The sequence below is a fragment of the Falco cherrug genome, chromosome 5, assembly GCF_023634085.1.
Source record: "Falco cherrug isolate bFalChe1 chromosome 5, bFalChe1.pri, whole genome shotgun sequence".
NCBI lineage: Eukaryota > Metazoa > Chordata > Aves > Falconiformes > Falconidae > Falco > Falco cherrug.
The window spans coordinates 85292720-85318368 of NC_073701.1; the positions used below are offsets into that span (position 1 = coordinate 85292720).

General features: G+C 42.2%; 1 protein-coding gene across 4 annotated transcripts in view; it reads left to right on the forward strand.

Annotated features, from left to right (window-relative positions):
- Nucleotides 1-25649, forward strand: part of PLXNB2 (plexin B2) — a 267982-nt gene that overhangs the window by 166051 nt on the left and 76282 nt on the right. For all 4 annotated transcript variants that reach the window (XM_055711145.1, XM_055711147.1, XM_055711146.1 and 1 more), the window contains 3 exons: nucleotides 19337-20447; nucleotides 22150-22332; nucleotides 24973-25095. In XM_055711145.1, the coding sequence (XP_055567120.1) occupies nucleotides 19350-20447; nucleotides 22150-22332; nucleotides 24973-25095 (1404 nt within the window). In that variant the 5' untranslated portion in view covers nucleotides 19337-19349. The remainder of the gene's footprint in view (nucleotides 1-19336; nucleotides 20448-22149; nucleotides 22333-24972; nucleotides 25096-25649) is intronic.

The following is a 25649-nucleotide window of genomic DNA, read 5'->3' on the forward strand; positions in this document are numbered from 1 at the left end:
GATATAGGCAATTAGGGCTAAAAAGGAGAGGTTGGAAAGCCATTTATTTCCAAACATCTTTTTAAAAGAAACAGTCTTAACAGAAGATGTCACGACTGTTGCTCGCTGTGCTATGAAGGGAGTGCCATGTGCTTGGATCTTTCATCGCTGGATGCATTACAGTGCAAAGCTCTTGAAAGCTTCCAGTCATTAAACTTTGCTAAACTACATAAAGCTTCTTTCAAAGAATGGTATTCCTACTTCAGTGAGCTGGCCACTATCCAGCTGCAATAATTACCTTCTGCCTATCTAAATTGCTCTGTTTATTTAATTGGACAAGATCATATGTCAAAAGATGTTGTTGGATAAGGTTGGTGATGCTACGACAATAGGTACTGTGTCACCCAACTCATTCAGGGCTGGGTGAAGCAATTCGTATGTGCAGATCGTAGTGATTTTGTGCAAATCACTCTGAAGCTTGCAAAGGACTCCATAAATCAAATAGCAGTTCCAGTAAATTTAAACAAAGCATTATTAATAAAGGTGCTGGTCCCTGTCTAGCTACATAGACCACTGTGGGAGGTGTGTATGACTATAGTTATAGTCTAGAGAGAGGCCTGGCTTGTACTAGAAGTTTCTCCATGCGCATCTACCATAGGTTTATGGCCGTACTGATGCAGTGCTGGAGGGGATAGGGACCATTGATTCTTCTAAACAAAGATGATTGTCTCTTCCAAGTACCTTGGTTTTTTCCTGTCACGCTGGTGCTTAAAGGCTAATACAAAACTTAATAAAATGTTACATTGTGTCGTCAGTAAGATACTTATTTCCTCAGGCTTTGTTAGCTCTGTGTGCCCTGTGGGAGGGACCGAGGATGCGTCTGTCAGACTGAGACCCTGGTGTCTCAGGTGCCTGGTACAGTGCAATCAGCCATCTAACACCAAGTATGGCAGACTGCTTTGTCAGCGGTTCTTAGACATCCTAGACTGGAAGGATATGAGAAAGACATTACAAGCTGAGGAACTTTTTAAAATAAGCAAACAATGATCCTGCTGAGCAGAGCTATTTTTGAGGGGGGAGATATTTATTTAATCACCTAATGGAGCTGGTGCATTTTTTCCAAATGTGCTCAGATCAAGCAGTGGCCTCTGAAATCGGTGTCTTGTTGATTTTTTTTTCTTTTGTGTATGGAGGCAGGGATCTGTCCCCTTCCCCTAGCTCTTCCTGAGGCAGCGAGCATGCTTTACATACTGGTGAGACTGAGCAAGGTGACTTTACTTTTTGGATTACAACCTCCTCAGTTTGAACGCTTGCAGTGCTTTATTGTTAAACCACTGCCTGTCTTGCTGAGGGCACTGTGCAGTGGGAGTAGAGACATTTTAAATCCATTGCCAGAAAGTAAGAGAGATTTCATTAGTGTCTGCAGTATTTGAATCCCACCAGTGTTACCATCTTTAGCATCAGGGATCAATTATTTCAATGAAATAACAAACGCACCCAACACATGCAGTTCTTATCCCCATTCCACTTCATAGGCAGTTTCCCTGTATCTGTGTCTTCTGGGTGGTCGTACTGGGCAGAGGGATGTCCCAGAGGTTGACTGGTTTCTCAGGAGGGTTAAAAAGTAAATGATTACTTCTCACCATGTTCTTCTTTCGTTCTTTTCTGCAAATCTTTGTGCACTATTAGTGCTTTTATTTTTCAAGTGTCTGAATTCCCAAGTTGGTTTAATGTTGCTGAATGATTATATCAATTTAGCTGAATACTCTTTATTTGACGTAAGCCTATGTCTAAATAAATATTTATACTCAGTCTAAACAAATCTAAATGTTAAGTATTGACTTAAAAGTATTTAAGTGCTTTATTTCAAAACCTTATTTAAAAAACAAATGAGACAAGTATAGGTAAAGTTGAAACCTAAACAAGCATGCTCATGTTACTGTACTATTACAGCCTGCCAGGCATCACACCATAGGAAAAGCAGTGCAAATCTATGAATGCTCAGGCTAAATATGTGTTGCCTTTTTTTTCTCTAAAGGCAGTGTAGTACTTTCACTAAAATCAGTGGGGGAGACTATACCAGAATTTCTTGGCATTTTGGTGACAGAGGGTGCTTTTTAACATGAAGTTAGCAGGGAGAGTAGGGTGGCTGGGCATATGCTGGGCACCATGGACTAATTGCACAATAGTTACCCTACTGCACAACTGTAGTTCTTTCTAAATGCATGGAAGTCGTGCTCTTGCTTACCATTTTTCAAATGACCACCATGTACAATCAGACCTGAGGCCAAGAGGCCATTTTTAAAAACACTTGTTTTGCCTGTATTGGAATCCTGCCCACCCTGTTACTGTGAAGCAAATGTGGTGGTGATGGAGACCAGAGCAAGCAGCAGAGTCCTGGCTCCATCTTCCTCCTCGTGAGGTAGCAGAGCTGGAGACACAGTGATGGACTTCCCTTAGTTGCTGTGAGCAGGGACCAGCCAAAGGACAATGGCTGTCCTTTATAGACGCTCCAATTTGAAAACTAAGTGGAAAGACACATTTCTGTCCCAAATGCATCTGAATTTTCTGCCTGAAGTTTACCCAAAACTTTAATACTGTGGCTAAATTTAGCAACGTACTGGAGCTGTCTGGGTGCTTGTTTGGGTTTTTTTTTTAATCTTTCCATGAGATAAGTTCTCATTTTATATAATGTTTTTCACCCATGTGGCAAAGGAATAAAAACACTGTACTCCAGTTTTGCAGCCTGGAGACTGAAGCATTGAGGCTTCAACTTGCTCAGCTTCCTGGTGGCATAGCCTCCTTGTCTGAGCCCCTTGTGCAGCATGGTTCCATCTTTTGGCACCAACCGTTTTCCATGCCATCTTTCTTTGAATTTCAGTATTAGGAGTTCACTTGCTAGTCACATTAACTATATCAAATTGCTGTGTACTCAGCCTGAATGGACTCCAGCTTTTTACAATTGCTGATACAGAACTAGTCCAGAGACAAAGCCTTGGTGAGTTGCTGTTACTTGAATTCTTAGAGCAAGCAAGCATGGATTGGAGAGATACTAAATTATCTTCATCATCTCAGACATCCTCACATTTCAGTACTTTAGTAACTAATTTCTGAATAACATTGTCAGTTACAACTCATGCCTGCTCTTCTCCCGTCAGAGTAGTAAGTTTGATTTTCCTACTGGCTTTTCTTTATGTCACTGTTTAAGTCCTATAGAAAGCTAGTGAGAGAAATCTGTGCTCAGATACGCATGTACAACTCCTGCTGTTCTCTGTGTGAGACAATACATAGTTTTTTGGTGATTGCATTAACAAAATAATTTGCATAGCATCATAGGATATACAAGTCATTTATGTCTCGGAGTGAAGCTTCCTCTGATGTGACTCCACAGGCTCTGTACACATACAGCAAAAACCTGTTGGAAATTTGTGTCTTGTTGAAGGCTTGGTCATACTGTAGTTTCCAGGTGTTGAAATAGGATTTCTAGCCTCTGGGACTGGTTTCCAGCTCTGTTTTGGAACGTCAGACTCTTCCACAGTGGATTTTCCAATGCTTCAAAGCCTTCCTGTGCCCAGCGGGTTCTAACCTTGCATGTTTGACAAACTTCCGTCGTTATCCTACTGTCATGAGCTTGATGGTAGGCATATTTAAAGCTTGGAGATACAATGTTTCTGATGGCAGTCATAAATGCAAAAAATATTAGCATCTGAATGTCTTTAGAAATCGAAAAGACCAGGCCAAGGGGTAGGAATTTTTAGTCTTGTGCTAGTGCTTTGTCATGGCTACAGGTTGCTGGTACATCACACCCAGGGCATGCAGCATGAACGGGCAAATATCTCTTTACTGTGATGTGACTGATAATACTTTGCAAGCGCCGTACATTTCCGCTAATTGGATGCTATTACTACCTGATGTGTAGGTCATTGCTCCTAATTAATTAAGGGCCAAGAATGTACTTGGTACTTTACAAGATACAGATGAAGACAGATGTCTGCTTGGGAAATTAAAATGTACCAGTTTGAGGGGTTTATGTAAAACCAGATCAACTATACAAATCTGATATCTAGACAGATCCTAATAAACCTGATGACAATTAGAGAAATTAGATCAGCTTAAAGCTAATAAACTGTGACAGAAATGTTCAAAGTTGTCTGCAAAAATGCTTTCAGGCAGAAGGATTAGCATGAAGTATATTTTTACAAGGATTAGGGAGAATATTTTACAGGACAAACTAGCCCATAAAACTGTTCCTTTTCACTTGAATCTATAGAAGGACTTCTCATGAAATACGCAGCCTGAACAAAATCTTGCAGTCTTTGGCTACTGCAATGATAGTTTGCTCTTTTGTCATGTGCTATATGTAAAATCAGAAGTGCTCCTGAAACAACTGGGCTATGCGTTTCAGTTACTTGGAAATAAGACTATCCAAATAAAATGCTTCAGAATATATATATTAAAAACTGTAATTCTGACTGTTCTTAAGTTGTTTGCAGGGGAATTCAGGTTCTGTTTTCAATGATGTCATGCTTTGAGGCGTATTTCCTATTATCTGTACACATCAGCATTATAAACTTCATGTCTTAACGTACCCCTATAAATTTTCAGCTTATTTGCTTTCAGTCAGTTAAAAGTGTTTATGCATGGTGATCATGTTTGAAGACTTTCCTAGCTATAAATTCTCCTGTAGAAAGTATGCAATCTGTGTTTGAATTTAGAGTTTATCTAATGTACAAAATTTCTAAATACATTGAGCGGCTACTGTAAATTCAAATTTGAAATATATATATACTGAAGTACCCTATGTACAAAGCAAACACTGTAAAATATACTTGGATTAGACCTTTTAACCACATCAGTGGGTGCCATAAAAGAAACATTTAGCCTAAGAGCTCAGAAGATGCATGATGAAAGCTGCCCAACAGAAGTCTGTGGAGGCAGCCTGAATAATTAGGATTCTGGAATGAAACTGGTCTTGTGAGGAGGAGGATTTACACTGTTCTCTAGTTGCCTTCTATAATGTAGCTGGCCTTTATTGGCTCTACTAACTCATGTGTCTAAATGTGCTTACCAGTGAGAAGAAAAATATTCCCACCAGCTGCTGAGTAGCCTTGCAGTGGCCTCTCCATCCTGCTGCATACACACAGAAGAAACTTGTCATGTTACAGCCAGAATTCAACCATGCTCTGCAGCAGCAGAGGCTTCAACACTGGGGAGCAGGTGGCCTAGGTCTGGTCACTGGGTCCATAGCTGGCATTTTATGTCAGGTCTGTGAGAAGCCAGTAGTTTCAGTGGAGATCTCTTTTCCATTTGTTAGCATTGGCTGTTTCACAGAGCATACTCTTGCTTTTATTCAAACATCAAAATGAAACAGGGTCAGGAAATGGAGTTACCATAGGCAGGACTTTGTGTGAGGCAAATGCTGTGCCCAGCTTATCCTGCGGTTCCTCTGGTAAGAAAGTAGTAGGAGTTTGCATGGCTTTACTCGTGGGTTTGCATCTTTTCTTGTGTGTTTTTTCATACAGATGCCTTGGCAGCACTTAAGCAATAGGTTAAAGACGCACTGTGCTGCCAGAAGCATGAAAAATGTACTTGAGCGTGGTTAGCCCATCTCATCAATCAAGGACAGAGAGGGTTTAGAGTTACCAGCTCTTAAGAAGAGTCAACTCTGAGTGTTAGGAAACCAAAACTAGATGCTCTATTTACAGCACAAACAGTACTTCCCACACACACACCTTTTTTTTTTTTTTAAACTGTAAAGATATGTTTGAGTCTTGCAGTTGTTTTAGGTTAAAATACTGTTTGAGAATGGTTTGATTGCAAAATCAGCAGGCAGATAAATAAATCCCCTAAACCATGAGTTGTTATTGGTAAGAGTGGAAGAGCTGGTCTGCTTGTCCATCGCTATTTCTGTGCATCTCAAATTGCATCCTCTGATCTTGAGGAGCACAACTTGTGGTTCTTGAAAGCCTTTGAGGAGACAGGAGAAAATTTTAAGTCTGGGACCAGTAATTACAGGGACAAGTTCTGGGACTTAGACCTATGGGGTTTTTTTCAAGGCAGAGAGGAAGAGACCATACATGTGTGTGCACTTACTGAACAGCAGCATTTCCAAGTAAAAAATTCACCCTGCATTTTTTAAGGGGGCTTATAAGAAAGATGGAGAGACACTTTTTACCAAGGCCTGTAGTAATAGGACAAGGGGCAGTGATTTTAAGCTGCAGTTTGAGTTAAGATGGACAACAATTATTGCAATACACCCATATTGATTAGTTGTCAATGGCTCACCTCTCACCGTGCCTGTTATGGGTCACAGATTCTTCTGCTTGTCTCAGCTACATTGGGCACCAGTTGTTGTACTCTGAGCCCAACTCAGTTATCCTCACACAGGGCACCAATTGTTGCAGCACAAGCCAGTAGGCAGCCACAAGGCTTTTGTCATAGGTCAGTCTACTGTCTGTGCTGTTTCTCCTTCCTCCAGAGGTCAGACCACACCACTCCTCCTCTACCCAACCTTCTCTCCCACCATCCTCAGGGCTATTTAACCACTTAGCTGGAACAAGCTACAGCTGCACATCATCCATGTCAACCAACCCACTGCCTCTGAGGCAAGGCCACAGCTGGACGTTATCAATGCTGATCAACCCACTGCCTTCATTCCTCTACAGTTTTAAACTGAAAGAGAGTAGCTTTAGATCAGACACAAGAAAGAAATGTTTTATGATGAGGGTGGTGAGATGCTGGAAGAGGTGGTCCAGAGCAGCTCTGGCTGCCCCGTCTCTGGAAGTGTTCAAAGTCAGGTTGGACATGGCTTTAAGCAACCTAGTCTAGTGAAAGATGTACCTTCCTATGGCAGGGGGCATTGGACTAGATGATCTTCAAAGGTTCTTTCCAACCCAAACCATTCTACAATTCTCTGCAAGTTTATGTATCACCTGATGCTCCTGTTAGAGCCCTCAACACAGGCCTTAAACGGTTTGTGGACTGGTTGGCAGGTTCAGCTGGAGCAGGTCCTGAGCCCACCTATGCAAATTGGCTGGTTTTGTTCACATCTGTCCCATGTACATTAGAGCCACTCGGCGGAGATTGTAGTGTTGTGTTCAGCATGGCTGAGGACTTGTAATTTTAAAGGAAGGACCTCTGTTTTGAAGGGGTTAGGCATGGACTGGTGTGAAATGGCTAGTAATATATTTTCATCGTGCATTGTATCATGCTCCTTTTCTGAAATAAAGTGTTCTTGGAGATTAAATTGTGTTGGGCAGTTCCGAAGCTACATTTTATGTAGGAAAATACATTTTATGACTGTGTTATGCATCCATAAAAAGGGGGTTTTATAATGCTTTTGCTGACAGGCCCTTAAATAGACAGGCATAGATAGGTGCTGCTGTCAGGGCTGTGCAAATTACTGGTTAACTGGCCGTATAAATTTGGAGTGAGATACAATTATTAGAAAGGTAGAAGAAGTGCACGCAGTGTCTGTCTGGGCAGATTGGTTCAGTAGAAGCCGGTGCTGCTCTTTTAGAGCCAGCGATACTCCATTCATTTAGATGAGGCGCATGTGTTTATTAAATAAATAAATAACTAAATAAATAAATAAAACAACCAAAAAAACCAAACAGAAAAAGGTAAACAGGTCAAAATGCTGCAATTCTGTTTCATCTTTTCGTGTCTGCTGCAGCTGAAAGCCACAATGGATAAATGAGTAAGTGCAATCAAATGTTACTTGGTAACACACAGTCTGTTCTATATTTGTTTGCATCTCTGGTGCTTAACCCTTTATACTCTATATGGTATTTAGTTTAGCACATTTAATTTCCTGCACACCCTCTTTCTTTTGACTTCTATTTCACTCCTCTCCTCACTACCTTAAAAAGCCTCTCCAAATGTTTACCATGTGCCCTTTCTTGCTATGCTCTTCTGCTGCACGAAGCTGTTTCTGGCATATTATCATGCATCTCCCCATCTTCTCCCAGCTCCCTTCTCAGCTGTATTAGTTACCTGTCTATGAGTAGAAGCAGCCCCCACCCCAGTTTGTTGTTTCTGCTGTGCTGCTTCACCTGCACCATGTACCACTAGCTCTCCTTGGCTCCCTGCAGCAGGACACCAGTTCACCCAGCACCATCTCTTCTGCACATATGTTCCCTCCTCCTCCCCAAACTGGATTGAACATTGAGTATGTAAAACCGGCAGTGCCATGAGACTAAGTATGTCTCACTGTATTTATCGTTTCTCTGAAAAAGCAGGGGGAAACAAAAGAGCAGGGAAAAGCAGTGAAGAAACAAAAGAGGTGTTTCCAGATAAGGTTTGAAAAGAGATAGGAAGTCAATGAGGCAGTATGTCTGAGCTCCCCATGGAGGTCTAAAATTCACCTGAGGTTCTTGTTCTTTTTTTTTTCTTCTACCTCCTGCTTTGTCATCAAAGATTTTCCACAGGAGTATTCAAGCTGTAGTAGCAACAGCCATAGGAGAGGAAAACTTGGAGGCTGTTCCTGGGAAGAAAAGAAAAGAAGGTGGGGGGAGGAGGAGCTGTAAGAAGATGTGAAAAGATGTGTAAGGCAGACAAAATAAAAGGGCTTTTTAAAAACTGTCATGAACATTAATTTGAAAGGCAGAGAGAAAAAACCCTCACACTTTAATCTTAGAGCAATCAAAATGAGCAACACCAGCATGGATATAGAAATGGTCCGAATGAAAGTTTAAAGAATTTCAAGAAGGATGAACCAGACAAATCCCTGCAATTTATCTCCAGCAGCAGAAGCCAGGAAAATTCTCCATTCCTCAGCTCTGTGTTTCTTGGCTCTCGATATTCAATAAACTTTCCGTTTCAAGAATTTTCCCCATCCTCCTCTGCCTCTCTCTGTGGCTTGCATTATCAGCTACCTAAGTACAATATATGTTGTAGTACTTTGTATAGTGCAGTTGACAGTTTATAGAGCTTCTGTCCCACCTCTCAGAAGTTCTGGATAAATCACTGGCATAGCCAGATAACTACATTAAAATGAAGAATGGAGGAATCCATTAAACCCAAATGGGAAAACAAAATCAGGAGAAACGGAAAAATAAGAAGGTAGAATGATGATGAGACAAGAACTCACACAGCAAACACCACCAAGTGAGGGGTAAAATTAGAGGGAAAGGATTTTGTTGCATGGGGCTTTATGAATTACTTGCCATCTTTGCATTTCATTGATTTATGGGTTAAAATGTATTTATCCCTCTGATTTATATGATAAATTTCATACAGCCTTACCATTGTGGCTTATACATGATTCTTGTATTAAGTCCTAAAATATTATAATGTAACAGGAAGAAAAAAATTATGGCTGTGCCTTGTGCCAAAATGCCAATTAGCTTTGAAAGTCTTGTATCCTGTCCTGTACAGCCATATCACAGCAAAGAAATCCCTGGCTGTCTCCAGATCTCCTCTCGCTGTGCTCAAGTCAGCAAGGGGAGGTACATGTAGCTTTGAGCTGCTGCTGAAGCGGGCTGGTGCTGCCACACAAGGCTGTGGCTGCGTTTGACGTCCAGAGTGTGATTTGATGCTTCTGTTTTGAGGAGGAGGGCCAGATGGATCGCCTGCCTGTGACCTCTTGAGTCTCGTTTGTGCCATTTGTAGGGCAAGTAAAGATTCACACATGCTAGAAATGTCCTTTTTGATTTGATTATTTTTTGTGCGTGTGATTAATGGTTAATTAAGAGGGAGAACTGGTTCTGGCAAGGCAGGAGCCAGAATAGTTTTTGTTTGTTTCCACATGGTCATGCTCAGATTCCCCCACACTGGAAAAAAATCCGCCTCCTTTCTTGTTTCTTCCAGGGGAAGTCCAAAACCAGTCCTTGAAGATGACCTTAGGACTGAAAACAAGCAATTCGTTGTTGTAGCATGGAGCTGGTGACACAGAGTCCTTTTACTATCAGTATAAATGCATTTTTTTCTTTGTGCTGTAATACCCTTATTAGTGCAGGGAAGACCAGCGAATAAAAGCTATCCTAACTCCCTGGGCTTTCCTTCCTGTGCTCCAGGCTTTCTCTCATTTTCTGCTGGTCCCCCAGCTAAAAGAAAACAGAAGACTTTTCCTGAGTTACAGAAGGGTTAAAATAACCCAGTGCTTGTGTGGAGCTGGTGGGCATGCGTGGGACATCCCCACTTTCTGCCAGGCTTCTGTGGCCACCTTATGCAGTGGTTGCTGCAGGGACGCAACCCCCACCCCACCCCCACCCCCAGTGAAGATTGGGCAGCTCAGATGCTGCAGGTGCTTTTTACACTTGGAGCCAAAATAGATTAGGCCATTTACAGGATCAGGTAGCAGAAAAGTGTCTGTAAGTGACTTTGGAGGGGCTGCACAATGATGCAGCTGGATGTTGGTCCATAAGGCATCACTGGGCTTAGTGCTCAATGAGGTTGGGGAGAAAAACCCCAAACTTACATTTTTGTTAGTTAGGAGACCTCATGGTTTTAACAAAACCATGAAGCGGGTCAAAGAGGGGATTCTGTGGGTTCAGATTCCTGCCGAGTCAGCTGCTTGCTATTAAACACGTCACTCAGCTGCTTTTCTTGCAGATCAACTACATCTTTGTAACACTGAGAAAGCAAGGCCTCATTAAAAGGAGTGCTTCATTTCTACTGAGAGAGTGCAAAAAAGATGGAGGGATGAATATAGAAGCCGAAACTGAAAGGGAGGTGTGCGCCAGGAAGGCAGGCAGGCAGGCAGGTCTGCTTCTGCAGTGTTTCTCTTCCCTATGTGTGCTCCTGCCTGCATCAGTGGGGATGAATTGTGTATATGCAACCCTCTTATTTGAAGTGATAATATGAAAGCTCGTCTTCATAATAAAAATTATAATAATAAAATTTAGGACTTGAAGAGACCTTTCTGGCATAAACTACCTGTGTATCAGAGTGGTTTATACTCTGTAATAGCTGGTAGCTAATGTTGTGGAATGAGGTTTTTCCACAGCAGCTATTTTTGTTGACTTTTCTTTAAGCTACTTGGCACTGTGAACTCTTGAAGATACTTTCACTTAGCAGAATTTTTGTTTTGATTCCTAAGAGCAGCAAAAAACCACCCTTGAACTATGGCAGAATCCATGGTGTAAAAGATTTTCAAAACCAAAATGCTGCCAGGACTGGCTGTAATAAACCAGGGAATTCATTAGAGTTCAGCTTTGTGTAGCAGGCTGTGCTTCTAAGAGTGCATATAAATCTGCAAAGTGCTACTCTTCTTTTTTGTTTACCTGCTGATGTTGCAGAGACAGCACATTATTGGAAATTCTTGAGTGCTGTCACAAAATACGTAAGTATGAATTTTCTGAGTCTCATTACCTGTTGCTAATGCTCTTTTGAGCAACTCCTAGTTGAAAAATTAAGACTCACGTTGCTCCCTCTTGCTCTGAATTTGGATCTGGATCAGAATATTAAATATTTTGGAATTCAGATGTGCACGGATGAAAGGTTTTGATTCAGACTACTAATAGTATTATTAATTTAGCTTGAAGCTAATGAAATAATTATTAATGTGAACTGTGAATTTGCTAGCTGTTTGCCTCACTTAAGCTTTTGACTCAACCCTGCCGATTTTGCACCAAGTTTATGAGAGTCCTTGGCGTGGACGTGCTGGTGGATATAGGACCTACTGTGAAAAGCAGTTGTGCTCCTCAGCTGTTAATTCAGTTGCAATGCCTGGAGAAACCTTTTCCTTGTTGGGACGGGAAAACATTTCTGTTTGGTTGCTGGCCCATTTGTATGTGGCAGTACCGTTTTACTGTAGTTGCCAGAGATATTAGAGCTAGATGAGATCCCCTGTTTAATCCCCTCCCTACTCCCTCGGAGACTGTGACACACAAGGAAGGTTTAGGTAAATGACTGCTGGTACAGATTCTCAAAACTCATCTGCCTTTGTGGGAAGCTTGATGGAGATGACCTTGTAAGTAAAGGTCAAGAAAAGTCTTTTAAAATTCTCTTTGGGTGGCCTTGCTCATGCAACACTCCTTCATCCTTTCAAATGCATCCCTTTGCCTTTGAGCTAGCCATGCTGTGAGATGCCTCCGTGTCCACTTGGGTTAATGGGCTCTCTCAGGGAGTGAGTTATCTGAGCTCTTTTTGCTGCTGATATCTCAGATCTTCTGAAAGGTGAGAGTCTCAAGTGATGTAGGGATCTTCTTGCCCATGCTCCTTTCCCAAGGGAACCATCCAGTGCACACTCTCCTCTGCCAGCCACCTCTGGCCTCTGCTGATGCTGCAGGCGTGAGAGAGAGATTTACTCCTCTTTGGGCCCTGGAATTCAGCTCATTCTTGCCAGATAAAACCGTGGTATAGGTGTCTTGGGTTTGCGTAACAAGATTCTGGTAGTGAGGGAGCTATAGGGATGGTGTTTGTGAGAAGCTGGTAGAAGCTTCCCCCACGTCCAATGGAGCCCGTGGCAGCTGGCTCCAAGACAGACCCACCACTGCCCAAGGCCAAGCCCATCAGCCATAGTGCTAGCACCACTGTGATGGCCTATTTAAGAAGGGGGGAAGACTGCTGCACAACACCAGCTAGGAGAGAAGAATGAGAATATGTGAGAGAAACAGCCCTGCAGATGCCAAGGTCAGTGCAGAGTGAGAGGAGGAGGTGCTCCAGGTACCGGAGCAGAGATTCCCCTGCAGCCCGTGGTGAAGACTGTCCCCGTGCAGCCCATGGTGAGGCAGGCTGTCCCTGGGCATCCCATGGAGGTTAATGGTGGAGCAGATATCCACCTGCACCCCACGAAGGATCCTACGCTGGAGCAGGTGGACGTGCCTGAAGGAGGCTGTGACCCCATGGGAAGCCCAGGCTGGAGCAGATTTGCTGGCAGGACTTGTGATCCCATGGGGGACCTACACTGGAGTAGTCTATTCCTGAAGGACTGCACCACATGGAGAGGACCCACACTGGGGCAGTTTGTGAAGAAATGCAGCCCCCAGGAAGGACTCACATTGGAGAAGTTTGTAGAGAACTGTCTCTTATGGGAGTGCCCCCGTGCTGGAGCAGGGGAGGAGTGAGTGGCAGAATTGTGTGATGTACTGACCAAACCCGCATTCCCTGTCCCCCTGTGCAGCTTGAGGGGAGGAGGTAAAGGGTTTGGCAGTGAAGCTGGGCAGGGAAGAAGGGAGGGGTGGGGGGGAAGGTGTTTTAAGATTTGGGTTTATTTCTCATTACCCTACTCAGGTCTGATTGGCAGTAAGTTAAATTAATTTCCCTGTGTTGGGTCTGTTTTGCCTACGATGGTAATTGGTGAGTAATCTCCCTGTCCTTATCTCAACCCATGAGCCTTTTGTTGTATTTTTCTTCCCTGTCCAGCTGAGGAGGGGGAAGTGCTAAAGCAGCTTGGTGGGCACCTGCCATCCAGCCAAGGTCAACCCACCACAGCTCGTTCTTGCCAGATGAAGCCATGGTGCAGGAAACCCTGGTTTTCAGTAACCTGAGTTTGTGGTTCTGTATGTTTTCCATTTATTTTACTTGAGGATTGCAGAAAAACACCTGCAGAATGCACTGGGACTGAGGGTGTAACGTTCATTATTTCCTTGGCAAATCTATAATTTCCAACCAGTCTTCGTAAGAAAAGATCTATCTCAATATATGTATTGCACATGTTTAAAAAAACCAACCCTTATCTTATTGAATATTACTTAAAAAAATTAAGAAAAATGATTGAGAGTTTGCCTTGTGAGTGCAAGCAAAACTTTTGTCTTCCACATCAGGAGCAGAAGGAGTGTTACAAATATTTGTCCATTTTTTGCCACTTTTCCAGCAGTTTTACCAGATGGGATGGGTTGTTCTATATGAAGATGCCCTATATCTTAGCAAATTGTTTTTTAAGGAGCAGTGAAAGAGAAGGAAAATGACTCCTTTTGTGTTTGAGCAGTACAGGCTATCGCGGCTTCTAATGAAATGGATATTGGTTTTTCATTCACTGCAAAGTGACCTCCTGCAGCTCACTGACCCAGAGGTCCCATGTGCTAACAGCAGACCATTACAACTAAAGGGATGGACGCCCATCACAGTGATTGCTATTCTCAGTGGTTCTACTAAACCAGTTTGGGATGTCTAGCATAGTCTACAAAAGAAGTCGTTCTTCTCTCTCCAAAGCCTTTCCAGCGTCTTGCCATGCTCTTAGGAAATGGGATTGAATCCTGCAGTATTTTTCCAGGTGATTTCTTCTGTGAACCAGCAAGCTCCATCATTCATTGGTTTGAGGAAATAGTAATAAAAGTTGTAGCTGAGGAGGAGAGTGCTCCTGTTTACCTACAGTTCTCACAGAAGTAGAAGCTTTGAAATCCAAACAAAATCTGCTCATCCCCTGCCTCACACGCATTCTCTGGTTTCTGTTCTGAATTCCTTTGAGCTTAAAAATGAAAACTGAGTTCTTTTTGACTCATGGAAAACCTGCTGGAAGCTAAAAGCAAAGTTACTTCAAATGGGGGAGAAGAGAAATTTTTTTTCATTCCTCTTTATGTAAATATTAATGTCATTTGGGTGCATCCCTTGGATTTTTACCTTTTTCATGTTGTAACTTTTGGGTCTCTGCAAGTTTTTTTCCAATGTAAGGGTCTTTTGGATCTTTTGGGTCTCCCTGATAGGGGAGTTTGCAGGGAGAATGGCAGTCCTCTCATCACTTACTGTTAAAGTGTATCAGTATCTGCCTCCTTGGCAGAAGCCTTTGTCTCTAGACCCAGTATTTCAAGTAGCAAAACTTTGGATGAGATGAGATTACAGAGTTTAATTCAGTACATATATATATATATGGTTGAAGAACAGCTCTGCAAAAATGCCACAGAAGCTTAACTGGTGAGATTATTCCTTCACTGAAGACTTCCTTGTCTGTCATTTTTGGGAAGAACACTTGTTTTACTTTTCAGTTATTCCTATTTCAGGCAAAATTTGGTATTCTTTCACTTCAGCTGAAATGAACGTAGGACATTAGGTAACAAAAAGCTAGAGTTGTATTGAAGGCTAAAGAAAAGTGACTGGGGGTGGCTGAAAAGTTGCAAGTTCCCATATACAGGTACAGCAGAAGATTGTGCAGTGGAGGAGGAAAACACCTGCCACATCCGTGTCAGCATGTTGCTGGTGCTAATGCTTGAGGGTATTTATATAACAGCGTGAAGTCAATTTGAAACTCACTTTGTGCTTGCAGATTATAGATGCTCTTTTTTTCTGAATGCCTTTTGAAGAATTGACTGTTACTTAAGGTTATTGGTCTTGCTTAAGTAGAAAGACGTAAAGTTATGGTACTTAAATTAAAATTTATCTAGCAGTGGGGCAGAGCTCTGGTAGCTGTGTCATTCCAACATGGTGTCACTTAATGGCAGTTTCCCTGTGTGAAGTGTTCTCCTGGGTGCTCTGCATTTCCTGCACATAACTTGTGGAGTTTCATATTTCTTGTAAGCAGCAAGATGCTTTTTTTCCAGTGGGTTTCTTTTAAAGTGCTTTGTTGCTGCCATCCCACTTTCCTTGTCACCTGTCACATCTGAGAGACTGGGGAGGGACTATATGTTATCCACACTTTCTTTTTAATTATCATGCACCTTTCTTATAATAATTTCTTTTCTGCTTTGGGATTCTGTTTATTATTACTGCCATCCTACTAGGATACTCATCAAAACCATGTTCAGTTGTCTGTAAGGTAGATGAATTAGAAGAGGTGTATGTTTTGAGATGGGGGAAAGGATAGGGAAGGCAATGATGAAAAAAGGAGGAATCCAAAAAGGAAATTATTTTGCAATTCAGATAACCGTGATGGGAGAGCAAGAGGTGATTCTGATGATATCATGGGGGTGGAGAGCAAGAGGCAGGATGGAGACAAGACTTATGAGAGAGAAAAAAACCAATGTGGTCAACTGCTCTATTGAGCTTTCCATCCTGAGTCTGCCAGGGACTTAAAACTAAGTGCAAACTGAGGTCAAAGAGTGTATGTCAGCTCTCAGGACCAGGGCATGACTCTGAGTAAGCCACACAGGCTCATGTGTATTTAACATACGTGATTAAGCCATTGGAAATACATTCGTCACACTGAACATCTTGTATTCCATGCTCCAGCCTGGGATACTTACTCATTTTCTCTTGTGTTTCTGTGACTAGTTCATTTGGAATAGAGGTTTTTCATAGCAAGAAACTGTTTCTTGATACATTTTCCTAGCACCTAACTCAGCAGCAGCCCTGTCGTTCCTAGTACATCAGCTGGTCGTAGCAGGATTCTTCCAGCTGCTACTTCCCAACAAAGTTAAGATCAGGTGAGAATGAGCTGTGGTTGTAGTGCATCAAATTTCGTTTTTGTTTGCTTTTTTCTTTCCTTAAGCCTGGTATTTGAGAGGTGCATGGGCATTTAGTTCTGGATCTTTTCCATAGCATATTTAATTTTTGTTTACTGTTTGCTTTGAAGAGAGGGTGGGAAATTAAACTGATAGGTATGGAGAATGAAGAACTGTCACCTTGGATGGAGGTCTGAAATAATCTGACAGTTTTTGGCATGAGACCAGGGTGACAGGAAATAAATGCCAAAAAACCCCAAAACAAACACCAAAAAAGCTCACCAAAAAAAAGCCAAACAAAAAAACCACACACACACATCCCAAACTCCAGAATTACTGGACAATGCATGTAGTTCTGAATAATTTGAGTAAAAAATTTGATAAGTAAACAAGGCAGAAAATACTAGGGAGGATACATCACGCATTTTTGTACAGAGAGATTAATTACTCTGTAACAGTCTGGTTAAGAGGTGCAAAGTGTACTTTTCCTTAAATCCTGGCTCTGGCACAAACCAGCAAGACTCCTCGTTCTGCCCATGGGACAAAGGCACAAGTATGTTGCAATTGCAGCCTCTGTGTCCTGAGTGCCACAAAGGGACAAAATTATTTTTTTAATCCACTGAAGTAAATGGATGTGGAGGTGAACTGAGTACAGAAATTAAGGTAAAATAAATTACTTTCCATTCATTTGAGGCATATTTTATAACTAGAGCTGTTTATGGCTTTTTGTGACAGAGATTGTAATAATCTAACAATAATTGCTTTGTGGGAAAAACAGGAACAAATTAATCTGAATTCTTCAGCATTTGATCCTTGTGCAATAGATAGTAGAAAGATAAAACTGTTACGCAACAACACTGTAGTAGTCGAGCTGGGTTTTTTATTTCATGGCAGATAACTGTAAGGGAAACTAGATGACATGTATTATGACATACCATTTAGCCACGGAGATGTAAGCTGGCATCAAAGCTTGTTTGGGAAACTGGGGTCCTTGGGAGCAGGAAGAAAAGAGGAGTTTCTGACAAATAATATCAGAATTCTTCTCGGTTCCTCAGAACAGGTCTAAGGTTGTTGTAGAGAGGTGTAGCACTTCATTACACTGCAAAGCATGTGCTGAAATCCATGTGTCTGAAAAATGTATCGTAATTCTTAGCCTTTCTTTGGTCACTGTCATATAATAGGATCATTATAGAATGGTTTGGGCTGGAAGGGACCTTAAAGATCATCTAGTTCCAACTCCCCACCATAGGCAGCGTCACCTTCCACTGGACGAGGTTGCTCAAAGCTTCATCCAGGCTGGCCTTGAACGCTTCCAGGGATGGGTCATATGAGGTCAGCCTCTCATTAGACAGTCAGGCTTGTGCTTTTAGTAATGTACTGACTCTTCTTTGACCTCTTCTTACAGTTAGCTGCTCAGTTTGGTACATGGTAAGAGCTTTAGCAAAACACGATTGAAGTTAGCCTTTTATTTTGTCTTTATTACTATCCTGAATTACGTTTAGCAGGTTTTTGGTTTTTTATGTTAGAATCACTCTGTTCTTATAAGAACTGTTCTCACCATCGCACACATTATCTCCACAGAGGAGCAAAATGCAGTCAACACTGAGGGCAGGAGCTGTCTTTCTGCATTGCTGGTGATTCCAGGGTGGTTTGGGGAGCTGGCAGATGGCTTGTGCTCACCAGAGTCCTTCCCTCCCTGCTCAGACTTTTGTAGCTCTGTTTTTGATGTTTAACCTTATTTATCCAGTATAAATGATGATTCAGGCAATTCTCTTTCACATCCCCCCAGAGTTTATTGCTGCTGCCAAAACAGGAGTTATAGCTGACACAACAGCATGGTTCCTTTATTATTATTTTAATTATGTTTCTTCTATTTTTTCAATTCTTCATTTTGGCATTCTGTGCTGTTTTGCCCCTCCTACAAGGCTTTCACCTATTAGATTATTTTGTTAAATGTTCCTCTTGTCTTCTCTGGGGTTTGATTCGCAGTTCCAGACATTTTCAAATTTAACTTGAGGTTCCCTGAAAGTTTACAGGTTCCTTTCTCATCAGAGTCAAATGGCTAACTTTGAAAACAAAAATACTGTGGATCATACTTGTTCTTCAGTACTTCCTCCAAACAGTATTTACCTTTTCCCCCTAATATTGGTGTGTCCAAGCATGGCACCTTCTGTTTTCTGCACTCAGAACTAAACACTTTTAGAAAACATTGACAAAATGTTCTGTGCTTAGGAAGCCAGTTGGGACTTGCCTCCTCATTTAACTCTTCAGGTTAAAATTAGACCTCTTCTTACAAGTTTCAGTTCTTTGTCCAGTTCCAAACAGCCAGGTGATCTGCATGGAAAGTATAAATTTGGGAGAAAAAAACAAAAAATGACCAGTAGTAACAGAATCTTAATCTCATAAAATTCTAAGTGGTGTTCTTAAGATAGATTTGGAACTATTAAGTTGCAGTGCTCTAGTGAATTGAAGTGTTGGACTGTAATGCATACCAGCAAAGGCAATGTTGCATATTAAGGTCTCTGCTGTCTTGCAGCTTTACACTGGTGAAGAATTAGCATAACACCTTCTCAAAGAGCTTCAGCAGCCAGATCCACACTTACTTGTAGTCAATTGAAAGTTTTTTTGCTTTCTGAGGAAAGTCCTGCAACACCAAATGTCTCAAACATTCGAGTAACTTCTATTAAGGAGGAGCCACCCAAAACACTGGGATCCTCCAGCTTATTTTTAAAATCTCAACAATAAATAATTCACACGGTATGAAGATGTCTGGAGAAGCACTACCACTTCTTGGCAGTCTGTGTTGTTTCAAATTATCTGTTATTCTCACTGTGCTTTAGCACAGGATTGATTGCCTAATTGGTTATGTGATAATCATTTAGACATATGACCTTGTTTAATCCTTCCCCAACATATTAAATTGCTAGATAATTAACAGGATCTGAGGCTTTCCATAATCTTCATGATGCCTACACAGGCATAAGGATAAGTGTATTTGTGTCTGAAATCATGAAAGGAAAAAACATTCATGTTGCTGAATTTTGTGTGGATTTTATTTTTCAGTATGGTTCATGTTATTCTTTTCTTTCCCTTTTTAGGTATTACATAGAAATGGCTTTATGGATCTGGACACTGAGCATTTTGAGCTGGTTTGGTGTCACCTTATCCAGAAATGAGGAACTGAATTTTTTTCAGAGTTCTACAGAGCTAAATCATCTAACAGTGGATAATGACACTGGGATAATCTATTTGGGAGTGGTAAATGCTCTGTATCAGCTTACAGAAAACCTGGATGTAATAAGGTCTGTAGAAACAGGTCCAAGAAAGGACAACAAAAAGTGCACACCTCCCATTGATGAAAATCAGTGCAAAGAGGCAGTACTGACTGATAATTATAACAAACTGTTGTTGCTGAACAAGGCGGATAAAACAATTGTGGTGTGTGGAAGCCTTTTTAAGGGAATCTGTGCCATCAGAGATCTAGAAGACATTAGCAATGTGAAGCATTATGTAGACAGTAGCGGAGAAAAATCTTTTGTAGCAAGCAACGACGAGAATGTATCAACTGTGGGATTGATCACTTCCTTGAATAACGACCGAGTGCTGTTTGTTGGGAAAGGGAATGGACCAAATGATAATGGGATAATAATCAGCACTCGGCAGCTCTACGACAGGGACGGGAAAGACATTTTTGAAATGTATACAGACTCAGCAGCTGTTAAGTCAGCTTATCACTCATCAAGCACACAACAATTTGTGGCAGTCTTTGAGGATAAAAATTACGTTTATTTTATTTTTAATCAGCAAGAAAAACAGCCTGTCAATAACCGGACACTGATTGCACGTCTGTGCAAAGATGATGCCCATTATTATTCCTACTTTGAAATGGACTTGGGTTGCAAAGATGATGATGGTGCCTATGACCACTGTCATTCTGCTTACGTCACTACTCCAGGAGAAGAGCTGGCTGAAAGCATGGCTCAGCAGAGACAAACTACGGATACTTTCTCAGATGACAAAGTTCTTCTTGCACTCTTCAGCAAAGTAAACAAAGATAACGGCTCTCTAAAATCTGCCATGTGTGTGTTTTCCTTGCGGCACATCAACGAAAAGATGGAAAAAAACCGAAACGATTGCTACACTAAAAAGAATACCAGCTCATTTTACAAACTTTTCTCAGCAGAAAACCCGTGTGCATCACATGGACTGGTAATATCAGTATCAGTTTTAGAATCTGTGTTAGAATCAGTGGAAAATATACAACTGCATATTTTGGGGTGGCTTTGAGCTAAACTATAGTGAGATCAGATGACTGAGAACTGAATAGCTGGATTCACTATAGAAATGGAATGTGGTTGGGGGGATTGCAGAACAGGTCAAGCAAGAAACGACAGTCATAATTTTGAGTCCTTTAAAAAAGGTTTGATGTTTTCTTAAAGTCTTCTTAAAAAAAGATTCATTTTCTGAAAGATGAGTATTGGTTCATAAATGCATTTCATGTAAAGGGTTCCTTCTGGTATGGAAGTTACTAAATCAAATGCAGTGATTTGTTGTGCCCACGATCATCTTCCAGATGGTCACTACAGACAATTCTGGTCTCAACCACCATACTTACAGTGTTTCTAAATGGTATTAAGAATCTTGTAGGTGATATCTGCAGTTCAGTGTTGTTTCTCACCTGGATTTGAATTTTCAGATAGTTGGAAATACACGTTTCTTATATTGGTGTTCATATTTTGCTCTGGTTCAAAATAATTCCAGAGCATGATGGCCATCTTCTTTTTATGGCTTGTCATTACCTTGCTACCTTGGCTATAAGGTTTTTGGAGGCCACTGTTACACCCCTCCAGATACTGTTCTTCAACTTATGACTATGTCTCTGAGAGGCAGTTTCCAGCATCTCTTGAATTTATGATGTTCTTCCCCACACGACCCTATTCCCAAGCCCTACTTGGGCATGCCATTCATTACTGCAGCCAACCCTAAACTGGCTTGAGAAATTGAATCATCTTAAAAATAACTCAGCCAGCTTTTAAGGAGGATGTCTTAATTCCCCAACCTGAGCAAGCTACGGACTTGCATAAGCAGTTGTTTGATCACAGCTTGAGAAGTGGTGTGCTGCAGTCCAGGGGCAGGAGTGAACAGCTGAAGAGATGGGGCATGGGAGTACCTCATGTTGGTATTGACCCATAACCCACACAGTAGGTCACTAGCACTGATAAGAAGCCAAAAGAACACTTTTCTGTTCCAGACACCAGCTCATTGCAGTACCCTGCATCTGAGATGAGCATCAAAGTTAGAAATCCTGAATGTGACAAGCGGAGTAGCTGTGGCTTCCGGCAAAAAGGAGGTGTGGATTTCAGATCAGAAACACAGTCTTGTTACCAAATATAGCAGGAAAGGCAAGGTGTGAATGAACTTCCTTCTGGTGGCACTCCCTGCAGCTCAGGATTAAAGCATAGTGAAGAGTGAATGTGTTGAAGTTCTCAAGACAGTTGCCAGTGGGTTGCTTTTTTATGGATAACAGCGAATTAAGAAACAAAATAGCATTAAAAAAAAAGTCTTCAACATAAAATTGGTCAATCTAATCTATATGACATGTTCATTTTAATTAAACAAACTGGTTACTTTTTAAACCGTGCTGCTATAATGAAATAAAAACAAAACAAAAAAAAATGCTCTCCCCATGTCTCCTGGAAAGCGAAAGCATTGAAGCAGTTTGAAATTAGCAGGCTGCTTTCTGATTGCTGCCTTCTGGCTGGGGGAAAATGGCCAGACAATCCATTTCTCTTTCTACTCCTCTATGTCTGAAGGGTATTATACTGTCTGGTAATAGGGTTGCACTTCATTCTTAGCTAGGAATTAGTGATCTGAATGTTTAACACCGCTCTGTATTCCTGTTCCTTATTAGAATGCAAGCAAAAATTTCCCCTGTGGCTCCGAACACTTGCCGTACCTTTTGGGAAGTAAGAATGGTGTTATAGAGAAGCCGGTACTGCAAAAAGAAGGGATGAATCTTACGGCTGTCACTGTGGCTGTGGAAAATGGGCATACCGTGGCCTTTCTGGGAACGTCGGATGGTAAAATTCTTAAGGTAACAAACTAGACTTAAAAGACTGGAAGGTGTTTAAAAGGTCGTGAACCGTAGTGTAGCATACTTCTACTCTAAAAGTAAATGGGATTTATAAGATTGCATACCAGGAGCAAATTCTCTTGGAGCTTGGTATATTTAATTTCAAAGAAAAAACACATTATTTCTGATGTATCTCAGCTATCCATTTCATGGATTGAATTAGCATCACCTGAATGACACTTTTCCCAGAGGACATCTATTCAAGCCCATACTAGTTTAAGAGCAAGTTTTCATTTTGTAATCATTCTGGCCATTCAGTGGATAGTGATGGCAAAACCCAAGCTGGAGTTCTACTAAATTCTGACTGTGTGGTGTGGGGCTCAAGGGTTCACATGTTCGTGGTGTTAAAATGTCAAGACTGAAACGCCAAACACCTTCTTTTGCTTAAAGGGGAATGACGGCCATGTGCCACTACATGGTTTGAAATTTGAAGCTAAAACTGTTGGTTACCATAAGGGAAGACAATAAATTTGAATACCTTCAAGTGGAAAGGCTCCAAAATGAGGATTTAAATTTTACAGTGCTAAAATAAACCATTATTTACAAAAAAAGATATAAATAATAGCTGTTGTAAGCATTGAGCAGTTTCTTTTCATGGTTTTTATGCTTTGCTTTCTGCTTTTGATGCAGTGTACTTCAAACTGAAATGTTTTCCCTAATGTGAATTTGTGAATTTGAGTAAACACAGGATTTTCATTAATCATAGAATCATAGAATCACTTAGGTTGGAAAACACCCTTAAGACCATTGAGTCGAACTATTAACTTCACACTACCCAGTCCCACCAAAGGATGAACCCAAGTGGCACGCCTATATGTCATTTAAATACCTCCAGGGATGGTGACACAATCACTTCCCTGGGCAGCCTGTTCCAATGCTTGAGAACCCTTTCAGTGAAGAAATTTTTCTAATATCCAACCTAAACTTCCCCTGGCACAACTTGAGGCTGTTTCCTCTCATCTCATTGCTTCTTACCTGGCAAAAGAAACTGACACTCACCTTGCTACAGCCTCCTTTCAGGTATCAGTACAGAGTAGTAAGGTCCCCCCGAGTCCCATTTTTCAAGGCTAAACAGCGCCAGTTCCCTCAGCTGCTCCTTATAAGACTTGCTCTCTGTACCCCTGACCAGCTTCGCTGCCCTTCTCTGGACACGCTGCAGCATCTCAACATCTTCCTTGCAGTGAGGGGCCCAGAACTGCACACAGTATTCGAGGAGCAGCCTCACCAGTGCCCAGTACAGGGGGACAATGGCTTGCTTCCCTGGTCCTGCTGGCCACGCTGTTTCTGATACAAGCCAGGATGCTGTTGGCTGCCTTGGCCACCTGGGCACACTGCCGGCTCATGTTCAGCTGGCTGTCAACCAGCACCTCCAGGACCTTTTCCACTAGGCCACCTTTCCCTTTTTCCAGCCGCTCTGCCCCAAGCCTGTAGCGCTGCGTGGGGTTGCTGTGACCCAAGTGCAGGACCCGGCACTGAGCCTTGTTGAGCCTCCTACCATTGGCCTCAGCCCATCGGCCCAGCCTGCCCAGACCCCTCTGCAGAGCCTGCCTGCCCTCAAGCACATCAACACGCCCCGGCCCAGCTTGGTGTCATCTGCAAACTTCCTGAGGGTGCCCTCGGTCCCCTCATCCAGATCCTTGATAAAGGCATTAAACAGGGCTGGCCCCAACACTGAGCCCTGGGGAACGGCACTTGTGACCGGCCACCAGCCAGATGTAACTCCATTCGCCACCACTCTCTGGGCTCGGCCAGCCAGCCAGTTTTTCACCCAGGGGAGGACATGCCTGTTCAAGCCATAACGGCCAGTTTCTCCAGGAGAATGCTGTGGGAAATGGTGTCAAAGACTTTACTAGAGTGCAGGTAGACAACATCCACTGCCTTTCCCTCATCCACTGAGTGGGTCACCTTGTCCTAGAAGGAGATGAGGTTCAGTAAGGAGGACCGCCTTTCGTGAACCCATGCTGACTGGGCCTCATCAGCTGGTTGTCCTGTACATGCCACGTGATGGCACTCAGGGTGATTGGCTCCATAAACTTCCCCAGCACTGAAGTCAGGCTGACAGGCCTGTTCTTCCCTGGATCCTCCTGCTGGCCCTTCTCGTAGATGGGCGTCACATTTGCTAACCGCTCCTGGGACCTCCCTGGTTAGCCATGACTGCTGATAAATGATTGAAAGTAGCCTGGGGAATGCATCCATGAGCTCCCTCAGTACCCTTGGGTGGGTCCCTTATGGCCCCATAGACTTGTGTGTGTCTAAGTGGTGTAGCAGGTCTTTAACCATTTCCCCATGGATTAGGAGAGTTTCATTCTGCTCCTCATCCCTGTTCACCAGCTCAGGGGGCTGGGTACCCAGAGGACAGCTGGTCTTGCTATTAAAGACTGAGGCAAAGAAGGCATTAAGTACCTCAGCCTTTTCCTCATCCTTTGTCACTATGTTTCCCCCAACATGCAGTAAACCACAGATGGAGGGTCTCTTTAGCCCTCCTTTTGTTGTTAATGTATTTATAAAAACATCTTATTGTCTTTTACAGCAGTACCCAGATATAATGATATTTGGGGAAGAAAAGGAAAATTAATTACCTTTCTTTCTTCCATGAAACAGGTGTTCCTGTCATCCACTGCAACTGAGTACAGCTCTCTTACTATTGAGCTAAACAAACCCATAAAGAATGACCTGGTCCTTGACCAAACCCAAGAAAATCTGTATGTGATGACTACAGACAAGGTAATGTGTCCTGCTTGCATTAAGGACCAGGTCTGCTTTCACTTTCTCTGCAACTGTAGCTTTGTAATTTGTAAATTTCCCAGTTGTTCCTGGAAATTGCCCTGTTTGGTGGGGCTCCCCCTGCTCTGTGTGTATGAAGAACTTTCTCAAGTCTAAGCTCATGGACTAGATTGTTATGACTTGGAGAACTTACATCTGTGATTCTTAATATCTGTGATTCTTAGTAATTGGAAATGGGAAGTGAGTTCACCTCTGAAGCTCTCTTCTGGGGTGTGTGAGAAGGGAGAAGTTCAGATGTTTGGCACCAGCATGCTGCAGGGTCAGGCAGCCCTAGCACTTAGTGTCGTGGTGTCTATGGAGGGCCAGTGGATGCTTCAGCTGCCATCAGTCCTTTTCAAGAATACTTCAGGATTTGGGATGCTGGGGGCTGACATAATAGCATTTAAACATCTGTAAAACCACCAGGAGTTTTCATGGGTCTTGCTGTCAAAAACTAAGAAGCAATGCAGAGCATTACAACTTTGGAAAACACTTTTTTTCAAGCTGCTGCTATA